Source organism: Fringilla coelebs, assembly GCF_963513975.1.
Source record: "Fringilla coelebs genome assembly, chromosome: 17".
Taxonomy (NCBI): Eukaryota; Metazoa; Chordata; class Aves; order Passeriformes; family Fringillidae; genus Fringilla; species Fringilla coelebs.
Genome location: NC_140043.1, coordinates 14,024,399 through 14,046,886, shown reverse-complemented (window position 1 = coordinate 14,046,886; position 22,488 = coordinate 14,024,399). Strand labels below are relative to the sequence as shown.

The 22,488-nt window shown below is 53.0% G+C and overlaps 1 protein-coding gene across 1 annotated transcript; it reads left to right on the top strand.

Annotated features, from left to right (window-relative positions):
* Nucleotides 1–289: 289 nt before the first annotated feature.
* SCARB1 (scavenger receptor class B member 1) lies at nt 290–22,270 on the top strand. Its single transcript, XM_084217584.1, has 12 exons — nt 290–3,011; nt 6,477–6,634; nt 8,770–8,911; nt 9,348–9,551; nt 9,705–9,800; nt 10,335–10,447; nt 12,269–12,435; nt 12,991–13,109; nt 14,108–14,181; nt 15,002–15,053; nt 15,503–15,649; nt 21,048–22,270. Exons 1-12 carry the CDS (start codon nt 2,535–2,537, stop codon nt 21,165–21,167), a joined length of 1,869 nt encoding a protein of 622 aa, XP_084073710.1. The 5' UTR covers nt 290–2,534; the 3' UTR covers nt 21,168–22,270.
* Nucleotides 22,271–22,488: the final 218 nt, after the last annotated feature.

Below are 22,488 nucleotides of genomic sequence, written 5' to 3'. Positions count from 1 at the left end.
TGGTCTTGCAGCCCCTGGGGTGGGAAGTGTAGATCTCATCAGTTAGGGGTGGACTTGTTTTTTTGTCAAGCTCAATGGCGTTAGGCAAGCAGTAATTTCAGATGTACTTACTGGAAATCTGAATGTGCTTCATTCCAGCTGTGCTCCAAATGGAAATGCTACTGAGCTGAGCTGTCACAGAGCAGTTCCTGTATGCTGCAGAAGCCCTGCAAAAGGGAAGTCGCCTCTGAAGTATTTGTGGTGGGGATTGGAGGAGGGGCTGTGAGGAGTTAACCATGGCTGTGCTGGGTGTGTGGAGGGGAAAAGGGAGAATGACAGAAATGCGCTTTCCAGGAGTGGTGACATGGACTCACCTGTGGAAGGGGATATGGTGGGAGCTGTAGGGGCTCTGCCGGTGACTGGTTCAGGGCACCAGAAGAGATCTTGCCCTGCGTGGGTGGGATAGCAGGGTGTGACTCCAGTAACACCAGTTCCTTTCACTAGTGTGGCCTGTACTGGGCAAGTTCAGAGCACCAAGGTCTGTGCTGTGCTGGAGGAAGCATTTGAATGCTAAAGAGCTAAATCCTGTGTGGGTGGGAGCTGGTGCTGTGCCATCCTGGACATCCTGTCCTCCCCCGCAGGAGTGCCCCAGGCTCTGCCCACACTGCCCTGGCTCCCGGTTCGTGAGCTGAGCCCCAACAATTGCACTGAACAGCTGGCCATCGTGTGGGCTTTCTGTCCCCTGGGACAGCAGAATTCCCCAACTGAGCATCTCTCCAGCACAGCTCCTTAAACACAGGGGTCTGCTCAGCGCAGGGCTGCTGTCTCTGGAATGCAGGGAGCACAACTGCACGTGGTTCTGGTTTGAAGGCAGCCTGACTGCCATCAGGGAGAGCTGCAGGAGGACACAGGGTGTTTGATTAATGTCAGAAGCCTCCACAAATTACTACATAGCCATGCTTTAAGAAATCCTTTTATTTTCCATGTCTCGGTAAAAACCCTTTACAATGTCCTATTTAAAAACCATGATGCTGTAATGGCCTGGAGGAAGCTGCAGCCAGGCAGAGCAGGAAGCCCGGAGGAAAAACCCGTGCTGTGGCCTCGTGAGCTGGGTCAGCCTCTGCTGACCACACAGGAACAGTGTGAAGTTGTGCCAGGAGGGTTAGAATGGGTGTTAGGGAAAGGTTCTCCCACAGCGGGTGGGCTGCACAGACATCCTGGGGCTGGCCACAGCACCGAGCCTGCCACAGTCCAAGATGAGTTTGGAGAACACTCTCAGGCACATGGTGGGATTCTGGAGCTGGTCTGTGCAGGTTCTTGACTCCATCCTCGTGGGTCCCTTCCTGTCCAGGACATTCTGCAGTTCTGTGACCTCTGCAGGCTTTGAGGAACCTCAAGGCTCAGTGTGGCAGTGCCGATGCTTCAGAGGCAGCACCCATGAGCAGAGACCACAGCTGGGGTGGGATCAGCCACACAACAGCAGAATCTGATGAGAACAGCAAAGCTTTTTGTCAGCTTTAAGGTTGTTTTGTTCTAAGCAGGGCAGAACATGCTGTTCCCAGAGATCTTCTCACGGTTGTGTTGTTCTGCAGCGCCTCAGGGAATCTCCTGGGTTTTACTGGGGAGAGTGGGGATTTGAAGAAAAATTCCTTTCATGGCACTTCTTTGTAAAAAAAAAAAGTCTTAAAAAAGTAAAAGTAAATACAGCCCCTACTTTGTGCTGTTCTGAAGGCATTGCTGCCGGGAGAGGGGGCCCATCCCACAGCAGAGACTGGCCAGGATTGAACAGAGACATTGGTTAATTGATCTGGTAATTAAAGAGGCAACTATCAGGGTAGAAGATTTAGAAAGGAAAAAAAAAAACCAATTAAGTGTAAAGATACAAATGCAAATGTTCCACCGAGGTGGGGGCCATGGCAAGAGGCAGGTGCTGCTGTGCTGGGCCCTGCCTGGTGGCAGCCATGAGATTGTCCCCTCTCTTCGTGCAGGACAGTGTGTGGCAGCTGGAAACGCTCCAGCTGCCAGATGTGTTTGCTCAGCTGGGACAATGGGATGTTGCACATGATTGATTTAAAACAGGCTGTCACAAAACAGACTCTTTATTTTCTGCTGCCTTCTAGATGCTTCTGAGGATGAGCCTCAGCGAGGCTCTTATTCAGGGCCATGTTCAGATGCACAAGATGGACAAAAGAGCCAGTTTTTTTGGAAAAGCAGAGTTGGGTTAAATGGAAAAACAGAGGCAGGTTAATGGGTGATGGATGGTTACTCCTCAGGCAAGACATACAATAAATACATATGCCCATGAATACAAACACATTTGTGTATTTTTTCGTCTAGAGAAAGAACAAGAAGGAATAGCTTCAAACTGAAAAAATTGGTTTAGATTAGCTATTAGGAAAAAAAAATCTCTACTGGGGCGATGGTGAAGCACAGGGACTTATTTCCCAGAGGAGCTGCCCCTGAATCCCTGGCAGTACCCAAGGCCAGGTTGGACAGGGCTTGGACCACCTGGGACAGTGGAAGGTGTCCCTGCCCATGGCAGCAGGTGGCACGAGATGATCTTTAAAGTCAATTGCATGACTGACCAATATTCTACCTATATGTATGTATGTATGTATGTATGTACCTATCTATTTCCTCTCTCTGTTTTCTCTATTTCACCGTTTTGCCCGTTTTTCCCGGCGCTCACACGTGTTTACATCGACGCCACGCTCGCTTTCCCTTTCCCGTCGCGCCTCCCGCGGGAGGGCGTGGCCGTGGGCGTGGCCTTTCGCCGCCAGCCCCGCCTCCCCGTCGCGGCCCCGCCCCCTCGGCCGGGCCGGGCCGGGCCGGGCAGCGGGGCCATCCATAAAGCGGCGGCGGCGGCGGCGGCCCCGCTCCCGGTGCCGCTGCGCTCCCGGCTCCGCCCCGCCATGGCCGTGGCGCAGCGCAGGCTGTCCGTGGGGCTGGGGCTGGCCGGGCTGGCCTGCGCGCTCCTGGGGGGCTGCCTGCTGCTCCTGGGGCCGCTCTTCGTCAGGCAGCAGGTCATCAAGGTCAGGGGGGCGCGGCGGGGCCGGGCTCGGTGCGGAGCGAGGGGGGGTGCGCTGCGGGGCTCGGTGCGCTGCGGGGCTCGGTGCGGTACGCTGCGGGCTGGGGTTGGTGCGCCTTTGGCTTGTGCATGCGGTCCGGAGAACCGAGGTGCTGGAGATGGCAGCGTCGCTGCTGCAGCTCCGAGCAGCCTCAGGCTCTTACTCTGGGCAAATGCGGGTTTGGGGTGTTGCGCCCTTGGTGACAGGAAATGTGCCCCGAGTGAGCAGGTTAAGCACCCCTGGGTAACGAGGGCTCTTTGCATCTCTGGGATTAGCTGGGGATGCAGTGCTTGGCAGAGCATCACTCTCAGCACCGCCGCTTCCTCCCTTCCCTCTGCCTCTACCTGCAGCACCAGTTATTCCTTTCATAAGTAGATGAGCACACTGCCGGGCTACACGTGCGATGCTTCCCCAGCTGGAAGCAGGATGATGTGCAGGAGCTCTCCTGAGGAGCCTTGTGCATGGAGCAGCCTCCAAGTTATCCTCTCTCCTTCAGAAAGAAGTCCTTCAGACTGAAAGCCTGGAGAATTGCTCCTCTGAAGACCTCATTTATCCACAGGAGAGGTCCTGAGGCTGAAGAGGGTTTGTCCCCAAGATGTGGGGCTGTGGATGGGGTTGTTGCTCTGTTCAGTAACTCTGCACAGTTTTTTGAACCAGCACTCCTGTCCCTGCTGCTGGGACGCCTGCCATAACGCAGAGCTCATCCCCACATTTAGCCAAACCTTTTTCTCCCCGTCCAGGGCAGATGTGCTCCCTTCCTTGGCCTTTTTCCAAGCTTCCACCTACCCAGGTCAGCCCCTGAAAATTTGCTTCTGATGAAAGAGATGAACAAACACCTCATAGCCAATGGCTGGCGCCGCGTGTGGCGCAAAGTCTCTGCCGAAAATGACCTACTTAAACTCGCCCCTCGGAAGTGCTGCTGGCTGGGCAGAGCCACTCAGTCCTGTGGATTAAACAGTAGAAAGTCTTTGTTCAGTTTCAGGACATCAGGAACTGGTACCTGCAAATAAAAGGCTGAATGGCCCCTGCAGGACAGAAATGACATTTTTTGTGCAAAAACCTCTCTGCCCTCTTTTTAGCTAATTCTGATTTTTTCAACCTAATTAGCTAAGTCCTAGTAATTTGCAATGAGAACAGAAGATGAAGAAAAGATCAACCCTTGTTTCTTCTCCCTTCACCTCAAGCCCTTGGTCTCCCCATCTTCAACATGACACAAAATTACCCTGAGCTCATTTTTTTTCCATTTCGCATTAAGCCTAATAACTGATGACGGGTGATGAGAAACATTCAGGTCCTTGCTGAAACTCCTGGGCTGGTCTTCAGAGCAGTGTGGGTAAGAGGAGCTAGAAGGGCTAGGGTTGGGCAGGTAAAGGCTGGTTTGCCCATCCTGGCTTCCTGAGCTCTGTCAGGATGGTGTATCCTGATGGAAAAGCACTTACTTATGGACAGGTGGTTGTTAGAAGGATATCTCTGAGTGATGTCTGCGGGGAAAGCAGGGAGCTTGGAGCCTGCCCCATCTGCACTGGGTTGGCCCTGCATAACCTGGGGAATATTGCTTTTCTGGAAGCATCTGGAATGCCACAGACCTGCACGCAGTGAGGATGCATCAGCTCATCCCTCTGCTCCCCTTGGGAGCTCGGGTGCTGTCCTGGGTGCAGGAGCAGCACGGTCCTGGCTGAGGCAGGAGGGTGCTGAGAGGATGTGGAGGGTGAGGTCTGACTGACACCCGGCTTAACTGCTCCTCCCAGCCTGCAGGGGAAACCTCATCTCAGTTCTACTGAGCAGGGTGCCTCCCTCCCTCCTGGGGAAGCAGGATTTGGATGCTGCTGTGGAGCTGCTGCTCTCCTGGCCCCATCTGGAGCTGATGGGCAGTAACCAGTTCCTTTCAGTTCCTTGGGAACAAAGATCAGCCTGGTCAGGAGGGGTCAAACAACTCCATGACCTTTTGCAAGCCATTTAGTTGACAAATACTCTGGTTTTATTTCAGACATATGACTGTGTTTGTTTCGACCTAAAAATAGCTTAATTTTAAGGCTTCCTGGTTGTGGGGATCTTAGCAGCACCTGAGGAGTACCTTGAGCTGGTGAGCCCAGGTGGGGAGGGAGCTGGGAAAGGCAGCAGGGAGCTGGGATGTAGCTCCATCTGACTGGGTACTTCTTATAAAAATAAATGTATATGCAACAAGTGGTCAAGGGAGTGCAAGACAGAACAAGCAATTAAAGGAAAAATGTTCTTGATCATAATCTGTTTGACGCTTGGGAATCAGGCTTGTAAAGCAGAATAATCAAAAATCTGTCCTGTTGCTGCTTCTCTGCCATGAAATCCTTGAGGCTGGCAATATGAGAGCAGCATGTGGTGGTGGGAAGGGTTTGCTAGGCTGGATGGGTTACACGGCATCGTGGAGATGTGTTCCCAGGGACGGGGCTTGGATGAGGGACTTGCAGAGCCCTGCTGCTCACAGGTAGCTCAGGCTTGCTCAAGAGAGAGGAGGTGTTATGGGGAAACCTCTGGCACCTCAGCTCCCTGTGTCAGCAAATGTGTGCCCAGTCAGATGGAGCTGCTCCAGCACAAAGCCCACATCCCTCCTCCTGTTCATGGATCAGCCCCGCTTCCATAAGCTGCCTGGGTTACCTAAGCGGGGGCAAGGAGCTGTGCTTCCAGGAGAAAAGATTATGTTGGAACACATCCAAAGTGGTGTTCAAGAAGGAACAAGTTCTTGCCCTCCTGCAGCACCCTGGAGGCAGGGAGGGGGTGGAGGCAGATGTGCCCATGTACCGGCCCTGAGCTGAGGAGGGCTTAAGTTGTCTCTGAGCTCCTGCAGGCATTTCCCAGCACGCAGGACAGTGATATGGGAACTGATTGTGCCTTGCCTTTGACCTGCCTCATCATCAGCTGTGAGTCAATGCGGGCTGGCAGTGAGAGGAGGCAGGGGTGTCCTGTGCTCTGCTGCTGGGGCACAGCTGCATTGCCATCCCATCTTCTTTTTGGGAATCTGGTGGGCTCTCCCTGCTGGTACCCAAGCAGTTGTGAGGATAGCTGTACCACTTCTTCTTGCTTGCTCTCAGCTGTGTGGGGCTGCCAAGCCCACAAGCAAAGGCCTTTGGGACAGACAAGTAAAACGTGCAGAGTAGTGAATAATTCAGAGCCAAGTCTGCAGCACATCAAAACACTCGGAAACCCTCTGGGTAGGATTAGGAAAGTTAAGCCTGAATAAATAAGCCAGCAGACATCCTGGCTTCTAAACATAAACCTGATGCTTCTGCACACATAGGATTTCTCACTGTATGCCTAGCTGGGTTTCAGTCTGCCAAAAACACCTGGATCCCCTGGAGAGCATCTGTACCTGCCACCTTCAGCCGTGCCTTACGCTGAGCTGAGGGTGGCAGAGCCCAAATGTTGTGTTCTCTTTTATTTCTTTTTGCCTTACAGAATGTCAGGATCGACCCCAGCAGCATCTCCTTCCAGATGTGGAAAGACATCCCTGTTCCTTTCTACTTGTCAGTGCATTTCTTCGAAGTGCTGAACCCCAAGCAGGTCCTGCGGGGAGAGAAGCCAGTGCTGAGGCAGCGTGGGCCCTACGTGTACAGGTCAGGTGCCACCTGTGCCCCAGCTTGGCATGAGCCTGACCATGTGCTGCCTGCCAGGCTGCTGGCTGGCTCCTCTGGCAGGAGGACATGGCATCAGCAGGCTCAGGGAGAGCCCAGGGGCACTGGATTTTAAAGGGACCCAGAAGTGCTCTGGTTTTTAAACAACACAGATGTGCTCTAGTTGCTCTGATCTTGCTAAAGACACAGGCAGGACCTCTGGTCACTGAGACAGGGAGGTTGGTGGGTGCTCCACTGAGTTGTGGAGCTCAGTCTTTTTCTGGGGCTTGTTGGGCAGGCAGACCTGGGCTGATACAGTCCAAACATGGGTGTAAGGGCTGGTGGTGGGTGACCCTGTCTTCAGAGTGCTCTTCTTTTATCTTCACTGTGCATTTAAGAGGTGGAGTCACCTCAATATCAAACTTTATGGGTCCTTATGTAACATGGTACCCAGAACGTGCCCAGCACGATGCTCTGGCCATGAGAACCAGTGTGGAGCATTACCAGTGGGTCAGACCCACACACAGCAGGGCTAGGCCTGTTTGCCATGGCTGAGGATGCTGGTTGAAGCCCCCAGGTGCTTCTCAGCATCTGAAAGTGATTGATGTTGAGTTGAGCGTGTGAACTTTCCCATTGGCAGTGATCTTCAATATATTAGTACCTGCACTAATGGGGTGAGGTTGAACAGCAGCCTAAGCAAGCTCATGTGGGAAGATTACTGGTTAATCCAAAGCTGTTTGAGCAGTGTGAGGGGACATCTGCAGTATGTATGTGCCCTTGTTTGCCCTGGCCTGGCCAAGTCCCCCCCTGTGGGTTCTGTATGTTGCCATCACATCGCTCTCTTGGCTTGGGGAAAAGCTTCGCTCACTGTAAATAAGAATAAACAAAGGGGCAAAGCTTATTAGTGTCCTTGTGTTCCTGCTGAGCAAGATTAGTGCCCTTCCCTAACGTGGGCTGTAAAACAGAGGCTCCACAGTGGAGGACTTTGTTTTTGCTGGTGAGCTGAGCTTCAGTTCCTGCAGGAGCAGTAGCAGGGTTGTGATGCTGGGGACAGAGCCCTGCAGCCCCCATGAGGCTGGGGCTGCCCCTGTGGCGTGGGCTGAAGTCCAGCAGCACTGGGCTGATGCCTAGAGAGGCTCCCTGGAACAGGGTCTGGGCAGAGTTAAATGAATAAAGCAGGGATTTATTAAAAGGCCTTCAAAGGAGGCTCCTTGGGCAGTACCAGAGCCCAGCCAGGGCTCCACCCAAGATGGATGGCATGTCAGGAGTTTTCACACCTTTATAAGTTTGGGTCCATTTCCATGTTGGGTTCAGGGTCCAATTCCAGCTCAGGGCTCTGCAGTCCCACCCTCCCAGGCTGCTCTCCTCCATTCCCTGTTGGTACTTTTGGGGCTGGAGCTGCAGCACTGTTCTTGGTTCTGGGGCTGGAAAAGGATTGTTCTGTGGGACTGAGCTGTGATGAGAACATGCTAACACATTATAAAGTTCAGAGCTACATACTAACACAGTACAGAATCTGGAAAACAGGAAAGCTGAAAGGCATCAGGCAGTGTGCAGGATGTGGATGGCCTGAAGCCCTGAGGAGCAGGACCACGGTCCTGCCCTGAGCCCAGGAGCCATCCCATTTGCTTGGGAGCACATCCCTGGTGGAGCATGGGGCACCTTGGCTGGTCCTCTCCCGTGTGCAGCTTCTTCTGGTGTGTGGGTTGCTGTGTCTCTGCATGTCTGGGCACCTCTCTGGTGTGCCTGGGCTTCACAGTGGCTGTGGGTGAAGCAACAGAGGAGATTCACTGTTTTGTTAAATTTCTTGGGTAATGAGTTGGGAAAGAACACTTTATCTGCAAGAATCCAACCTGTCAGGGATGCCTGGCTCTTGGGCTGCCCTCTCCTCCTGCCAGACCCTAACCCTGCTTGGGGTGGGGGGTTTATATCTGTTCCCACACTGCAGACCCTAACCCTGCTTGGGGTGGGGGGTTTATATCTGTTTTATATCTGTTCCCCCACTGCCTCCCCAGCTGCCCCATGGCTCCTCACTGGGCTTTGGTCTCCCCCAGCAGCAAGCCCAGGCCTGTGCAGCCCATTCTGGCTCGAGGGGCTCTGCCTGGGGATGGTTCCCATCATCTGCCATCTCTTTGCAGGGAGTACAGGGTTAAAACAAATATCACATTCCATGACAACGACACTGTTTCCTTCCTGGAGTACCGACACCTTTTCTTCCAGCCAGACCTGTCCAATGGCACGGAGGACGAGTACATTGTTGTGCCAAACATCATGCTGATGGTAAGTGCTTCTTGCCTGGATGGCTTCCACCTTCTGAGCTTGCAGGGAGGGTGGTGATACCCAGCACTGAATTACTGAATCACTTTCTTGTGGGCCTTGAGGCTGATCAAGCAATGAGGTGGTTAAGCTTGTATAATGCAATTTTCTGCTTTGTGGGTGTTAATTGTTCTGTTAGGCTGCTGCTGTTCCAAAACCAGAGTGTGCAGAGCAGCTGGTCTTGAGTCTGCAGCCTCATCTGAGCATCCTGTGGGGAAATCAAGCCTGTGAGCCCTCAACTGCTTCCTTCCCCAACTGGGAATAAATGAAGAACCTCAGTCTGCCCAGAGGATTCCTCTGGGGCTGTAGATGGGAGCAGCAGAACGATTTTGGTTAACACCAAAAATGCTTCATCTTTGCTAAAGATGAGCCTCTCATCCCAGACATTTTTCTTTCTCAGGGAGCAGCTGTGATGGTGGAAAAACTGCCAGATTTTGTGAAGTTCTTGCTGAGTGGAGCCCTGGCCAGCCTGAAGCAGGAGGCGTTCATGAACCGCACAGTGGGGGAGCTCATGTGGGGCTATGAAGACCCCCTGATAGATGCAATAAATCTGATTATTCCTGGCATGCTCCCTTTCAAGGGGAAGTTTGGATTATTCATGGATGTGAGTAAAGTGTTGGTAGGGAATGCTGAAATCCCAGCAATATTGATCTTGGGGATAGCTCAGACACCGAGCTGAGTAGAGGCTGAGGAGCTGCTGGGGCACCCCGAGTCGGGGATGTGCAGGAGATTAAACAATCATTCCTTCTCTCTGCAGTTCAACAACTCCAACTCGGGGCTGTTCACAGTTAACAGAGGCATGAAGAACATCAGCCAGGTCCACATGGTGGATTCATGGAATGGGCTCAAGAAGGTGAGTGTCCGGCAGCCAGCCTTGAATAATTGATTAAAGCAGGGTTAGCTGAAAGCTCTGGTGTGAAGAAAAGTTTCTACAGGACTTCAAGTGCTGTAATTTCCATTCTGCTAAATTGCCATGTGGCAAGGGGGTTTTCAGGAAGCAATAAATTCATCTCCTCACGGGTTTTTCACTTGCACTCCCTTGCAGTGCTGTTGGGGCTGGTTGCCTCTAATGGTTGAAGTCTCAGGCTCCTGTGGCCTGTGTTGAAGGTGTTAAATGCTCCTGTTAAAGGATGCGTTACTCTTCCCTTGTGGAATTCTGCTCCTAACTAAAATCAGCTGAATGTAGAGCTCAGCCTCTGGGGGCAGGGGGATCTTGTCCATTAATTTGGCTCACAGAATCAGGGAGGATGGACAATATGCTTAAGATGGGGGAAGAACTTTGGTGCTGCTGTGGAAGCAGTGTGGGGTGGTGGACATTCCATGCAGGGGTGGGAGCTGACTCCAGCCAGCTCATCTTTGAGTTCTTCTCTCTCCACTTGTCCCACAGGTGGACTACTGGAGGAGCAGCCAGTGCAACATGATCAACGGGACAGCAGGGGAGATGTGGCCACCCTTCATGTCCCCAACCTCTCTGCAGTTCTACAGCCCTGATGCCTGCAGGTGAGGCCACAGCTGCCAGCCTGTCCCCGTGCAGGTGGCAGGACACGCTGCACCCATCCTGCACAGGGCTCAGGAATTGTTCCTGTAGTTAAAGTTCAGCTGCAGTTTGGGTCTGCATTATCTCTGAGCTTTGCAAACAGAGCAGTTGTCTCATTGTCAGCATCTTGTGGTGTCCATAAATACCTCCCAGATCACTGGAGATGTCCAGCTTGCCCAGGTTTAATCAGTACAAAAGAACCAGATGTGGTTATCTGATGTAGATAAGATGTGGGCAGCTAAAAGGAGAAGTAAGGGTTGTCAGAGGGAAATGCAGCTGTGACTGCAGAACTCTTTCAGCTGACCAAACCCTTGGAGAAATTATGTCTGGGAGGAAATTTGCACCACCATTTCCAGGCTCTGTCTTCTTTTCTTTTTTTCTTTTTTGTTTATTTTTTTTCCCTTTTGCTTGTGTAAGACACCCTGACCTTAGCTGATCACCCAGGGCTTAAAGTACCCCACAGAGCCAGGCTGTGTGCGTGTGCCTGAGGCTGGAAGGAGGGGAAGCAGGCACAAAACCCCTGTCCCTGGCTTGGGGAAGATAATGCTAACTCCAGCTTTGTAGATAGTGCTGCAAAACAAGCAAGTGTTCGTGTTGAACAGAGAACAATGAGCAGTGAACAAACAGAGAGCTGAGCTGAGCAATAGCACAGGGATTCCTGCACAAGGGACATCAGCAAACACCAGAGTGACCTGGAGCCAGGAATTTACAGGGAAGTTTACCTCTAACTGAAGGTTAAACACATACCTGCTCCTGTCAAACTCCAGGAACCTCTGGAACAGGGCATGCTTCCAGTGAAGTGGAGGAAGCAAAGCTTGGTTTCTTGTTGGCACAGGAGTTTCCTGTCACACAGAACTGTGGGGAAGTGGCTCAGCTTCTCAGACAGTGCTGTGTCTTCTCCCCAGACCTCTCTCTCAGCTCTGTTCACACAGTCACACTCGTCAGTTGGTGGGCTCAGAGCATTCCTGCCTCTGCAGGGCATCTCTGTGACATGAAGTGCAGCTGATGCAGAGAGGCACCACCAAGGTTTTGTCCTGCTGATGGGCTGCAGCGAGCTCTGCCTCCTCACTGGGAGGTGAGCAGAGCCAAGAGGCCCACGTGTAACTGCTGAACATGCCCTGAATCCCCCATCCTTGTTCCCAGCATCAGAAGGGACCATTCCTCTGTGGGAATGAGCATCCCCTTGGCCTGCCCAGGCTGACCTGGCAGCCCACTGTGACCCATGCAGTGATTCTCTGATCCCTGCAAGTCTCACTCAGGTGTGAAGGGAGCAAACTTTTGTCCTGGATACTTGCATCAAACCTGGCCAGCAATATTGCAGCACAGTCTAGTAGGATGGAAAAAATCTTGCTGTGTCACGTAGGGAAATTTTCCACTCCCCTGGAAGTTTACTGCTGGAGTTGGCCAGCGAAAGAGATTTATGCAGTGTCCCTGCCCTGTAACGGAGCACCTCAGAGCCAGGGCTTGCATAAAGTGGGTATTATCTCTTGGAGAGCAGCCCTGGGGATTACTACATGCCTTTAAACAAATCTCACCTGCATGTAGCAAACAGACTTACAAGCCTGTGGTTTCTCTGCCTGACTAGTCCTGACCAACCCTTTAGATGTGCTTAAAACATGGAAAGCAAAAGGTTTAAATACTCATTCCCCGAAGCACTGCTGAGAGTTTATCTTCATCTCAAAGTCTAAGTTACGTTGCAACTGCATCTTATCCAGCCAAGATAAGAACCCACTTCTGGGAGCCTGTTGGCTAATCCTGATCCCTCTCTGCTGAACCCCTTGCAGATCCATGACTCTGGTGTACGAGCAGTCTGGGCAGTTCCAGGGTGTGCCCACCTTTCGCTTCGTGGCGCCCAAAACCCTCTTTGCCAACGGCACGGACTATCCCCCCAACGAGGGCTTCTGCCCCTGCATGCAGTCTGGCATCCAGAACGTCAGCACCTGCAGGTTCAGTAAGTCCTTTTCACCCCCTTTGCTCTCCTTAGTGGACCAATATTAAATTTGAGATGCAGCAGAAGCTTGATTGTCTGGAAAAACAGCTCTAGTGCCTGCTGGGATGCTGAGAAGTACTGGTGGGCTCTTTGCACTCCCCCTGGCCTCTCAGCAGTGAGGGAAAGCCCTTATGCCTGATCTGCAGTGCCTGGCCTTTGTGGGAATGCCCAGGGGTGCAGTGGGAGCATTACATGCCCTGGGCTGCTGGGGGTAGCAAGGGAGAGGCAGCCCACACAGCTCCCAAACCAAGGGTTAACTTTGGACACGGGCTGTGTGTCTGACTGGGTGTCCCTGGGCACAGGGGGTTACCATGGCATGGTGGTGGGACAGAGCGGGTGGTCCTGAGCCCTCCCAGATCAGTGGAACAACCTGCAGGGAGGGAGGGGAGGAGATTGCTGGCTGGGAGGAGAAAATATAAAAGCTTGTTCAGAACAAGTACTGCAAGGGCTTAAAGACCTCAAAAAAAGCTTTTAAGTGGGTGTGGAGCAGCTTAAGGTGTCTTTAATCTCACCCAGATGCGCCGATGTTCATTTCCCACCCTCACTTCTACAACGCCGACCCGTCCCTGGTGAATGCCGTGGAAGGCCTGCACCCCAGCAAGGAGCAGCACGGGCTTTTCCTGGATGTGCACCCCGTGAGTGAGCCCACCAGGGTGCCCCCCTCACCCCAGGGAGCAGCCCAGCCCGGGGGGGACCCTGCCACCAGCCGAGTGCTGGCACCGCTCTGCTCTCGTGGTGCTGATCCGAGCAGGTTCCATAGTGCAAAGACTGGCGAGGGCGTGCAGATAAAAATGTCAAAGCCATAAACTAATTGAATAATTAGCCTGGCTTCTAGAGAATTGCAGAACTAATTATAAACATAATTGTTTCGATAAGCACAGTGAAACTCTTTCCACTGACTCAGGCCTATAACACCAGGAGGTGTATCTGGCAGTAGCCCAGCTCTGCCCCAAATCTGCCAGAGCACATTGCCGTGAGAACTGGCTGGCAAAGCCTGAAGACCAACCACGCTGTGCCTCAAGCTGGCACCTCCATTTCTGGGCTGGCTTCTTCCACTCTCTCAGCCTGCCCATCTGGAACTGACTGCTTTTGCACTGGGCTGCTGCTGTTACACCCCTCCTGTACCCACAGTGGTCACCACTCCAGAGGTATCCCTGTCCCAGCTGCTGATGGCAAAGGGACTTTGAGATTTTCCACCCGCAGCCTGTGTTGTGTGAGGTCAGTTTTTCTAAATGCTCAGTGATATTTGCTCGAGCAAAAAAAACCTGTTTCCCTCTTGAGGTAAGGTAAACCGTGTGTGTTATCTAGACATTGGGTTCTTACTGCTTTTCTTATCGCAGTTATGGAAATCTAATTAAGTTTATTACAGTATCAAACATTTCCTGATAACAGTACAGTTAACTACATCTTTATCTAGCTGCAGGCTGCTGACTACAAACAGGGACAGTCCAACAAAAATTCTCTGCTCGTAAAAATGTGTTGCAAAACTGCAGAGTCATGAGAAACCAATGTCTTCATGGGTGTCAACATGACCAGCTTTGAAGTGTGATGTTTTTCATGGGCTTGGAATGTTGGACGGGGTCTGTTGGTCCCAAGAAGTCACTGATGAGCTGGTTGCTCTCTTCCCCTGCAGATGACAGGCATCCCCATGAACTGCTCCATCAAGCTCCAGCTGAACCTGTACATAAAGCGCGTGTCTGGTATCATGTAAGTGGTCACCTCCCAGAAATGTCCTTCTGCCTTCCCTGAGCAGGGAGCTCTGCTGGTGCTGAGCTTGCTGCAGAGTTTACTCTCTCCAAGCTCTGCCATGAGCAGTTGTTCCATTGCTGGAGCCAGCTGGCTCCTGTTGAAACATCAGCCATTCCAGTGACCACAGTTCCATCCTTTGGCAGTGCAGAGAGTGGCTGCCTGTTTGCCCAGCTCAGGCAGTGTCCCTGTCCCTCACAGACAGCTGAGAGAGGAGGCACTGTTCCTCCTGCTGGGGCAGGAGCTGTCCACCTCCACTGTGCTGCCTCTCTGGAGTTACCTGCACTGTGAGAGGCAAAACCCACTCTGCCTGTGGGGTAGAGAGTGAAACCTGTGTCCACAAGACACTTCCAGCTCTGTGAAAGCAAACAGGAGGTCTCTGTAACCAAACTGTGTGGTGCCAAATGTTAAATACCAGCAAGGGTGGGAGTGTGTTCTTGCTGCTTGGGCTGAGGGGCAAACCCCTGCAGGCAGCCCCCATGGTGCCCCCCAGGTGACTGAGACAGGGACTTGAGCATTCTGCTTCACTGAGTTTCATCTCCCTGGATCCCAGCTTTGGGATGCCACTTCCTACTGTCCTCAGGCAGCTAAACCCCCAGGGAAGGATAATCTCTGCTCCTGCATGGAAAGCACCTGGTTCCCCAAGGTGGGAGCAGCAGGGATTGCCACCTCCTTATGGTTTCCTGGCCACTGTCAGTCTGTCAGAATTGTGCTGCTAATTGTGACCTGATCAACCATAAACCTGAGCTTGTGTTTCTTTTTTAATTCTCTTCCCCCCCAGTCAAACGGGGCAGATTAAGCCAGTGGTCCTGCCGCTGCTGTGGTTTGCAGAGGTGAGCTGCCCTCCTCAGCCTGATTCTGCAGAGCCTCTCCTGCTTCCCCATCGCCCAGTGCTGGGGAAACTCCACCTTGCATAAAGCTTTAAGCCAGCCAGACTAATTAAGCACCAACAGAAGGCTTTTCAACACTTGGCTATGCCATTAATCCCTCTGAGCTGAACAAACCCTGCACTATACTTGGTAAATCTCTGGCTCTGCCCTAGATGTGGGGTTAAGTGGGGCCCTGGACAGAGCTGCAGCATCCCTGTCCTCCTGTGGGCCTGGGAGTGCAGCCTCCAGCTGTGGGTGCACATCCAGCTGCCTCCTGCTATTCACTAAAAGCTTTTAGCCTGACTGAATCTTGCACAAATTCCCTAATTTATGCTGGGAGGTGGTGGGAAAGGAATCATTCAGCTGGTCTGGCCGGGAGGGAGAGGCCACTGACAGGTTGCTTTTTTGAGCAGAGTGGATCCATTGAAGGCTCAGTGCTGAAGCAGTTTTACACCAACCTGGTGCTGCTCCCGGCGGTGATGGAGTACCTGCAGTACATCCTCCTTGGCCTCAGTGTCCCATTCCTTGTCTCAGCAGCTCTCCTCATGGCAAGGAGGAAGGTAAGACCCTGCAGGTGCCTGCTGGGAAGTGCTGTCAGTCAAATCAGACTCAATCAGAGGATGTAGTTTGGGCTGACAATCTAACCTGTCTGAGGAAACACTGGCTGGTGCCACCAACAATCTCCTGCTGGTGCCAGGTGCTGGCAGATAGCAGCAGGACTGCCTCAGCCAGCCAGAAACTGGGCTGCACATAGGTGACACGAAGCATTCCTGGCGTTTTTGTTGCACAGCAGTGATGGAAGTGGCTTCCTGGAGGAGGAGGCATTTCTCAGCTCACCCAGCTAATGAAGGAACAGTCCTAGTTTATCAACCCAGCCTCCCTAGAAGGCAGCAGCAGGTCTGTGCTGCATCCCTGCAGGGTGCCAGGTTTTTCCAGTCAGAACAGAGCCTTCTCCAGAGGATGGAGCTATCTGAACACAGCCCTTAGTGACATGCAGGTGCTGTGTTCTTGCAGAGGGGACACAGCCACTGTTTCTCAGCCCAGCACAGATTCTGTGTTTCCTTGAAACGCCCTTGCTGTGCAAACTGCTCCAAAGAGCTCTGGAAGTGAAACCCTCAGAGCCTGTGTGGATCTGGGCTTGCTGAGAAGTGAAGACCTTTGAAGCCTGCTGGAGGCTGGGCTGTGGGGCAGGCACTGGGGTGAGGCTGAGCTGTCAGGACTGACTATGAAACAGCCAAAGCACTCAGTGCAGGTCTGTGGCTCTGGCTCCACGGTGATCTGTCTGGTGACACTGAGCTCTCTGCCAGCTTTAGCTCTGCAAGTAGGGATCTAACTTAGCCCTGTATCAAAGGGAGCTGATTTAGCTTTGCACTGCAGCCAGGTGGCTTAGGCTGGCTCCAAAGGTGAAGAGGCAGCTCTTGGGGTGGGAGCAGCCTGTTTGGGAGCCTGTGTGAGGGGCTGCCTCTGCTCAGCTGCTCCCTGCCCCTCCTGGAACACGGATGCAAACCCACCTTAAACAGTGCCAGGGTTCTCGGAGTGCCACCTAATTGGATTTTAATCAAGTCTACAATTACTTAAGTGACTTAAACACATGATCCCAAATCCCCTTGTTCCTCCACGCACTTCCCTGCAGGGTGGGAGGGATGCTGGTGCCCCGAGCTCACCACCAAGCCCTTCCTGTGCTGCCAGGGTGGTCCTGGGGTGAGCTGCTCCCCTTCAGCACACGGGAGTGGTGGCTGGCTGGCAGACAGGCTGCACTCTGCTGCCTGTGCCCAGGGGCTCTGAAAAAGGGCTGGGCAGCTCTTTCCAACCCCTTATGCAGCCCTGAGCTGGCATTTCCTCACCCTGCTTTGTGCAGGTCTTAATTCGTGGTATCAAAGAGGTTTAACCATGCTGGAAAGGGTCGGGGAGAAAAGCTGGATTTTTACTCATTGAAGCCAGCTGAATATCTGCTTGTGAGATATCCCAAACCCAGGCATAAGCCAGCTGTATTTCTGTGCTCAGCCAAAAGAGTCATGAAGTGTTAGAACTAAAAATCAACAGCAGGAAGTGCCTGGCGACCTGGAAAGTGACTAAAAAGCCTCAGTGGCTTTAGAAATCTCTAAGAAAGCTGCACAACAACACATGAAAACGTCTCCACCTAATGAGGAGATAAGAGGTTGTAAACTGGAAGCCAGCGATTTGCAGCCAAGGTGTGTTCCTCAATTGATTGAAGTGTTGCTGATCTAGCTGTGATTGCTTAATCGTGCACAGTTCTGCCTCCCGAAGCCACAGGCGATGTCAGAGGGGACACTGAGCAGGGACATTGTCCCCACACCTTCACGTGTCTGCCAGCGTGAAGGGCTCCCTGCACCCAGCTCCTCCCTCGGGTGTCTCGTCTCCCTCTGGCTTCTGGAGGGAGCAGTGTGCTCTGAGGCCAGTGCAGATGAGGTGCTGTGAAACACTGAAATCTTCGTCTAGTTTATGGTGGAGCCAGTTTGAAATGCATCTGTTGGACTCACAGCTCTAAAAATGCATCGTCTGTACGGGTGTAAAATACCCCCGGAGGTTGTAGCTCTCTGCCATTGTGGCATGATGTGTGCTGACATTTTCAAAAGGCAAACAGACCATTTTAAAACTGGCTTGACACTGAACAAAATCCTAAATAGGACTTAGCTTAATCTAAATTCCGAAATCTTCATTAATAACTAGATTCTAGTTAAACGGTGATTCCTCAAATCTCCTCCGAAAATTGGAACCCTCATGAAAGTTGAGTGCACCATAAACCAGACTGATTGTCTTCTAGGAGAAGTGCTCTTTATTTTGGAGTAGCAATAAAAAGAGCTCAGACAGTAATAAGGCAAACCAGGCCACCTGTGCCACAAAGCTGCCTCCAGTTAAGGGGACGGTGTTGAAGGAAGCCAGACTGTAGGTGGGTACCCAGTCAAGGTAACGCGCTTTTCTCTCCTCCTGATGTGATTAAACTCCACTTCAAACCAATCAAATGAAACCTCTGCTGTCCACATGTGCCAGCCATGCCCTCCTGGCCAGCTTTGATGGAGCAGTGTTGTCTCATGGCTTTATTTGGGCCAGTTTAGATGTCTTAATGCTGGCATTTAACCAGGTTGCAAGCAATGCTCGTGTTGTTTCTCCTGGTGTACCTGACCTGCAGCCCGAGCAATGTCAGCAGGGATCAGGGGGAGAGTAGGATTGGTGTGAGGAAACACTTTCCTTGCCTGTTTGCCTCTCTCTCTGAGTGTTTGAGTTCCAGAGGTAAGTTTTTTTGAATGGGGTAACAGAGGTCAGTCCACTGGTGGGTGTCACCCCTCCCCTCAGCAGGGAGGCTTCCAGGAGGGAATTTCTGATGTATCAAATATCTGGGTTTGTATTACAGGAACACAAAGTCACTGAGTCGTTGAGGTTGAAGGGGCCTCTGGAGGTCATCTACCCCAATCCCTCTGCTCAGGCAGAGTCACCTAGCTCAGCACCATGTCCAGATGTCTCTTAATGTCTTCAGGAGTGGAGATTCCCCAGGGCAGCCTCTTCCCGTTTTTTACAGTTTTCACAGGAAAAAAAAAAAAAAGAAGAAAAAAAAGTATTTCTTAACGTGCAGATGGAATCCCCTTGAGGTGTTTAAGTGTCCCTTTGCTCTTGTCCTGCCCCTGGACACCACCACGAAGAAGAGCCTGGCTCTGTCCTTACACCCTGCCTTCAGAACCTTGTTTCCAGTGCTAAGATCCCCCTGAGCCTTCTCTTCTGGAGGCTGCACAGGCCCAGCTCTCTCAGCCTCTGCTCACATGAGAGACTCCAGTCTCAAAATCCCTTCAGTGCTCCTTTGCTGGACTCTTCCCAGCAGCTCCATCTCTCTCTTGTGCTGGGCAGCCCAGAGCTGAGCACAGTGCTCCGTGTGCCGCCTCTCCAGTGATGAGCAGAGGGCAAGGATCACTCCAGGAGCTGCTGGCAGCACTCCCAGTGCAGCCCAGGAATCAGCTGGCTGTCCCCAAGACCCTCAGGTCCTTTCTGCCAGACTGCTGCAGAGCTGGTGACCTTTAGGGTGTGCTGGTGTGTGGGGCTGTTCATCCCGAGTGAAGGACATTGTACATCCTCTTGTTGCACTTCATGAGGTCCTTCCAGGCCCTTCCTCAGCCTGCTGAGCTCCCTCTGGTGTACCAGCCGCTCCCCCAGGTTTTGCAGATCATTAATAAAGATGTTAAACAGGCCTGGACCCAGAAGTGACCCCTGGTGTACACTGGTGCTTACTGGCCTCCCACTGCTCAGCCAGTTCTCAGTCTGCTCAAACAATCCCCACTCCCTCAGCTTCCCTGGGAGGTTTTCATGGGAGATGGTGCCCAAAGCCTGGAGTGCAGCTGGACAATGCCCCTCTTCTCCCCTGGTCTGCCAGGCCACTCATTTCATCACAGGTGATCAAGCACAGGTGGCCCTTGCTGAAGCCCAGGAACTCCTCTTGATGATTTCATTGTCCTTCATGTGCTGGGAGTGGTTCCTAGAATTATCTGCTGCATCACTTTCTGGAGCATGAAGGGAGGCTGACTGGTCTGTAGCTCTGAGATCTTCCTTGGTCCTTTTCAAGATCTGTTTTCCTTCAGTCTTTGAGCCAGGGCTGGTCAAAGACGACAGGGAGTGGCCTTGCTGTGACACGAGCCCACTCGTCCCATCTTGGTCCATGGATTTGTGCATGTCTAGGTTCCTTCATGTTCTCTGACCTCATCCTCTTCCACCAAGGGTGCAAATTCCTTGCTCTGGACTTTCCCCTGGTTTCTGGGGTCCCCTGCCTCATTCAGCCCCAGGCCCTTGTGGTTCCCTCCTCTTTCCTTTGTCACCTGGGTACTCAGAGAAGCCTTTCTTGTCTCTGACATCCTTGGCTGGATTCAGTTCCAGTTGGGTTTTGGCTTTCCTCTCTTCATCCCTGCATGCTGGGAGAGTTTCCCTGTGTTCCTGCCAGGTTACCTGTCCCCGCTCCCACCTTCCACGTGTCTCCTTCCTGCATTTCTGTTTGGAGCTCCTGGTCCATCCATGTTGCCCTGCTGGCATTTTTTTCCTGCCTCGGGATGCTTGTTAGGGTGGAGTATTCTTCAACTTGGAGGAGGTGACTCTTGAACATTAACCATCCTTTTTGCCCTGACTGCATCCCCTCACCTGGGCTCTCTAGACACTTTCAGACTCATTAAGGTTGAAAATTCCTCCAAGATCCTCAAATCCAAGCTTCAGCCAAATGCCACCATGCCCAGAGAGTCTCCAGGTGTTCCTGGTGGTATCACTGGTGCCCACCCTAGAGCAGGAATGGGCAGCACTCAAAGGGTTACACGAGCCTCACAGTCCCTGCACGACACCCCAGTCCACATCCCCAGCCAGCAAGAGGCTCTGGGTGAGGCCAGCTTGGTGTCCCTGTCCCCTGCAGCAGGAGTGACCCACTGCTGTCACCTGCTGCTCCCTCCTGAGCTTCCTGCATTAATTAGGGTCAGGACCCATGTGATTTAGGGTCAGGGCCCACCTGATTTAGGGTCAGGGCCCACGTGGTCCACTGGAAGGCGTCGCTGGCTGGGCTTTGAGGGTGGTGCACCTGTTCTGCAGGTGTGTTTGGGGAGGAGGAGCCGTCTTGGTGCCAGAAGGCAGCACCTTCCACGCTGCCCCAGAGGCTGCACCTCCCTTATCCTGGGAAGGAGTCTGCCTGCGTGTGCCTCAGCTCCTGCCTGGGGCTCTCCAGGCGCTTGTGTCCCTCAGCAGACTGTCCCTGTCCCTGTCCCTTCCATCTCGGTGACTGTCCCACAGCTCCTCAGGCTGGGTGCTCGGGTGGTGTTACAGGTGGGCAGGAATGGAAATGATCTCATTTGGGTACGGCGAGAGCTGCAGGAAGGAGGCACAAAAACGTTCCATTGAACAAGTGGGTCCGTGCCCTGGGTGGGGACGTGGTGGCACCGCTGGGGTGGCCAGGCTGTGACCTCTGTCCCTCCCCTGCAGAGAGAAGCTGCCCAGAAGAGCCCCCGAGCCCCCGCCAGGCCGAGCAGAGCCAGCCCCTCCTCCGAGACCACCCCGCTGCTGCAGGACAGCGACAGCCCCGGGCAGCACGGAGCTGAGTGAGCCAGGACAGCCCCGGGCAGCACGGAGCTGAGTGAGCCAGGACAGCCCCGGGCAGCACGGAGCTGAGTGAGCCAGGACAGCCCCGGGCAGCACGGAGCTGAGTGAGCCAGCCTGGGACAGCTTCTGGTGGGACAGCTCCCCACTGGGACATGGATCCCACTGGGACACACTTCCCACTGGGACAGCTCCTGCTGGGACACAGCCACGCTGCAGGTGACACTGCGTGGGATCCCCAGAGCTCTCTGGAAGGTGAAGTCCTGGACAGCTCAGCAGAGATCCTGCACAGCACAGCACAGCAAAGCCGTGGGATGGTCCTGCTGCTCAGCATTCCTGCTCATCCAGAAACCTCCACACAATGCCCAAGAACCCTTTTGTCCCCAAGGGCCAGCCTGAAGCACTGCCCTTCTCTCCGGTGGAATGAAGATGGTTGCTGACTGATCTGAGAAGTTATTTGCAATTTTAAACTGCCTATTGCTAGGGATAAAAGGCACTTTAATGGCAGCCTTTAAAATAAATGAGGTTTGTATGGTAGCACTGATGGGATTTAGTGATCTTTTTAAAAGCCACTGTTCATCTCACCAAATGGGGCACCTGTCCTGGAGCCACTCACAGTTTTATTGCCCCTTGATGTGACTGGACTACGCTGTAAATCATTTCTGGGTGCTGTCACTTCAGTGATGTCTCTTCCCACTACCTGGAGCCTGCCTTGGGTTGCTGCAGCCTCTGCATGTGCTGGAGAGCAGTGGTGACTTTGAGAGCCCCAGTTCTGTGCCATGACCTTGTGCTCCATGGCCATTCCAGCTCTCAGCCCTGGTACTTCATCTCTCCTGGCTCTGGGTGGCTGGGTGAGATGAGCCTTGGCAGGAGCTCAGGGGTACATCTGAGCTGTCACTCAGCTCCTGGCACTTGTCCCTGCTGCCTGCTCAGCCATCTGGGATCAGCTCCTCTGGCCGTGGCCACGGGCACTGGGAGGCACTGGGAGCACTGGGAGACACTGGTCACCCTGGCTGGCCACGGGGAGGGGGAGGCTTGGCCCTGTCCTTGGCGTGGTAATGAAGGTATTTGTGCTTTTGAGAAGCAGGAATATGTGCAATCATGGAAGTAACAATGGCCTTAAGTAGGGTTTGATTAAAGTATTGCAGATTTCTGAAATGGTGTGTTGGGTGACCTGGGGCTGGATCTTACCTGGGGGTGGGTGGTCTTGGGCCACACTTTGGTAGGAAGGAACCCCAAAGCCCAGGAGTATTTTTGGAAAATGACTAGCCTGTAGTTGTCTGCCACACCTGCCCTTGCCCACTTCCAGCCAGGAGCTTGGGAAAAC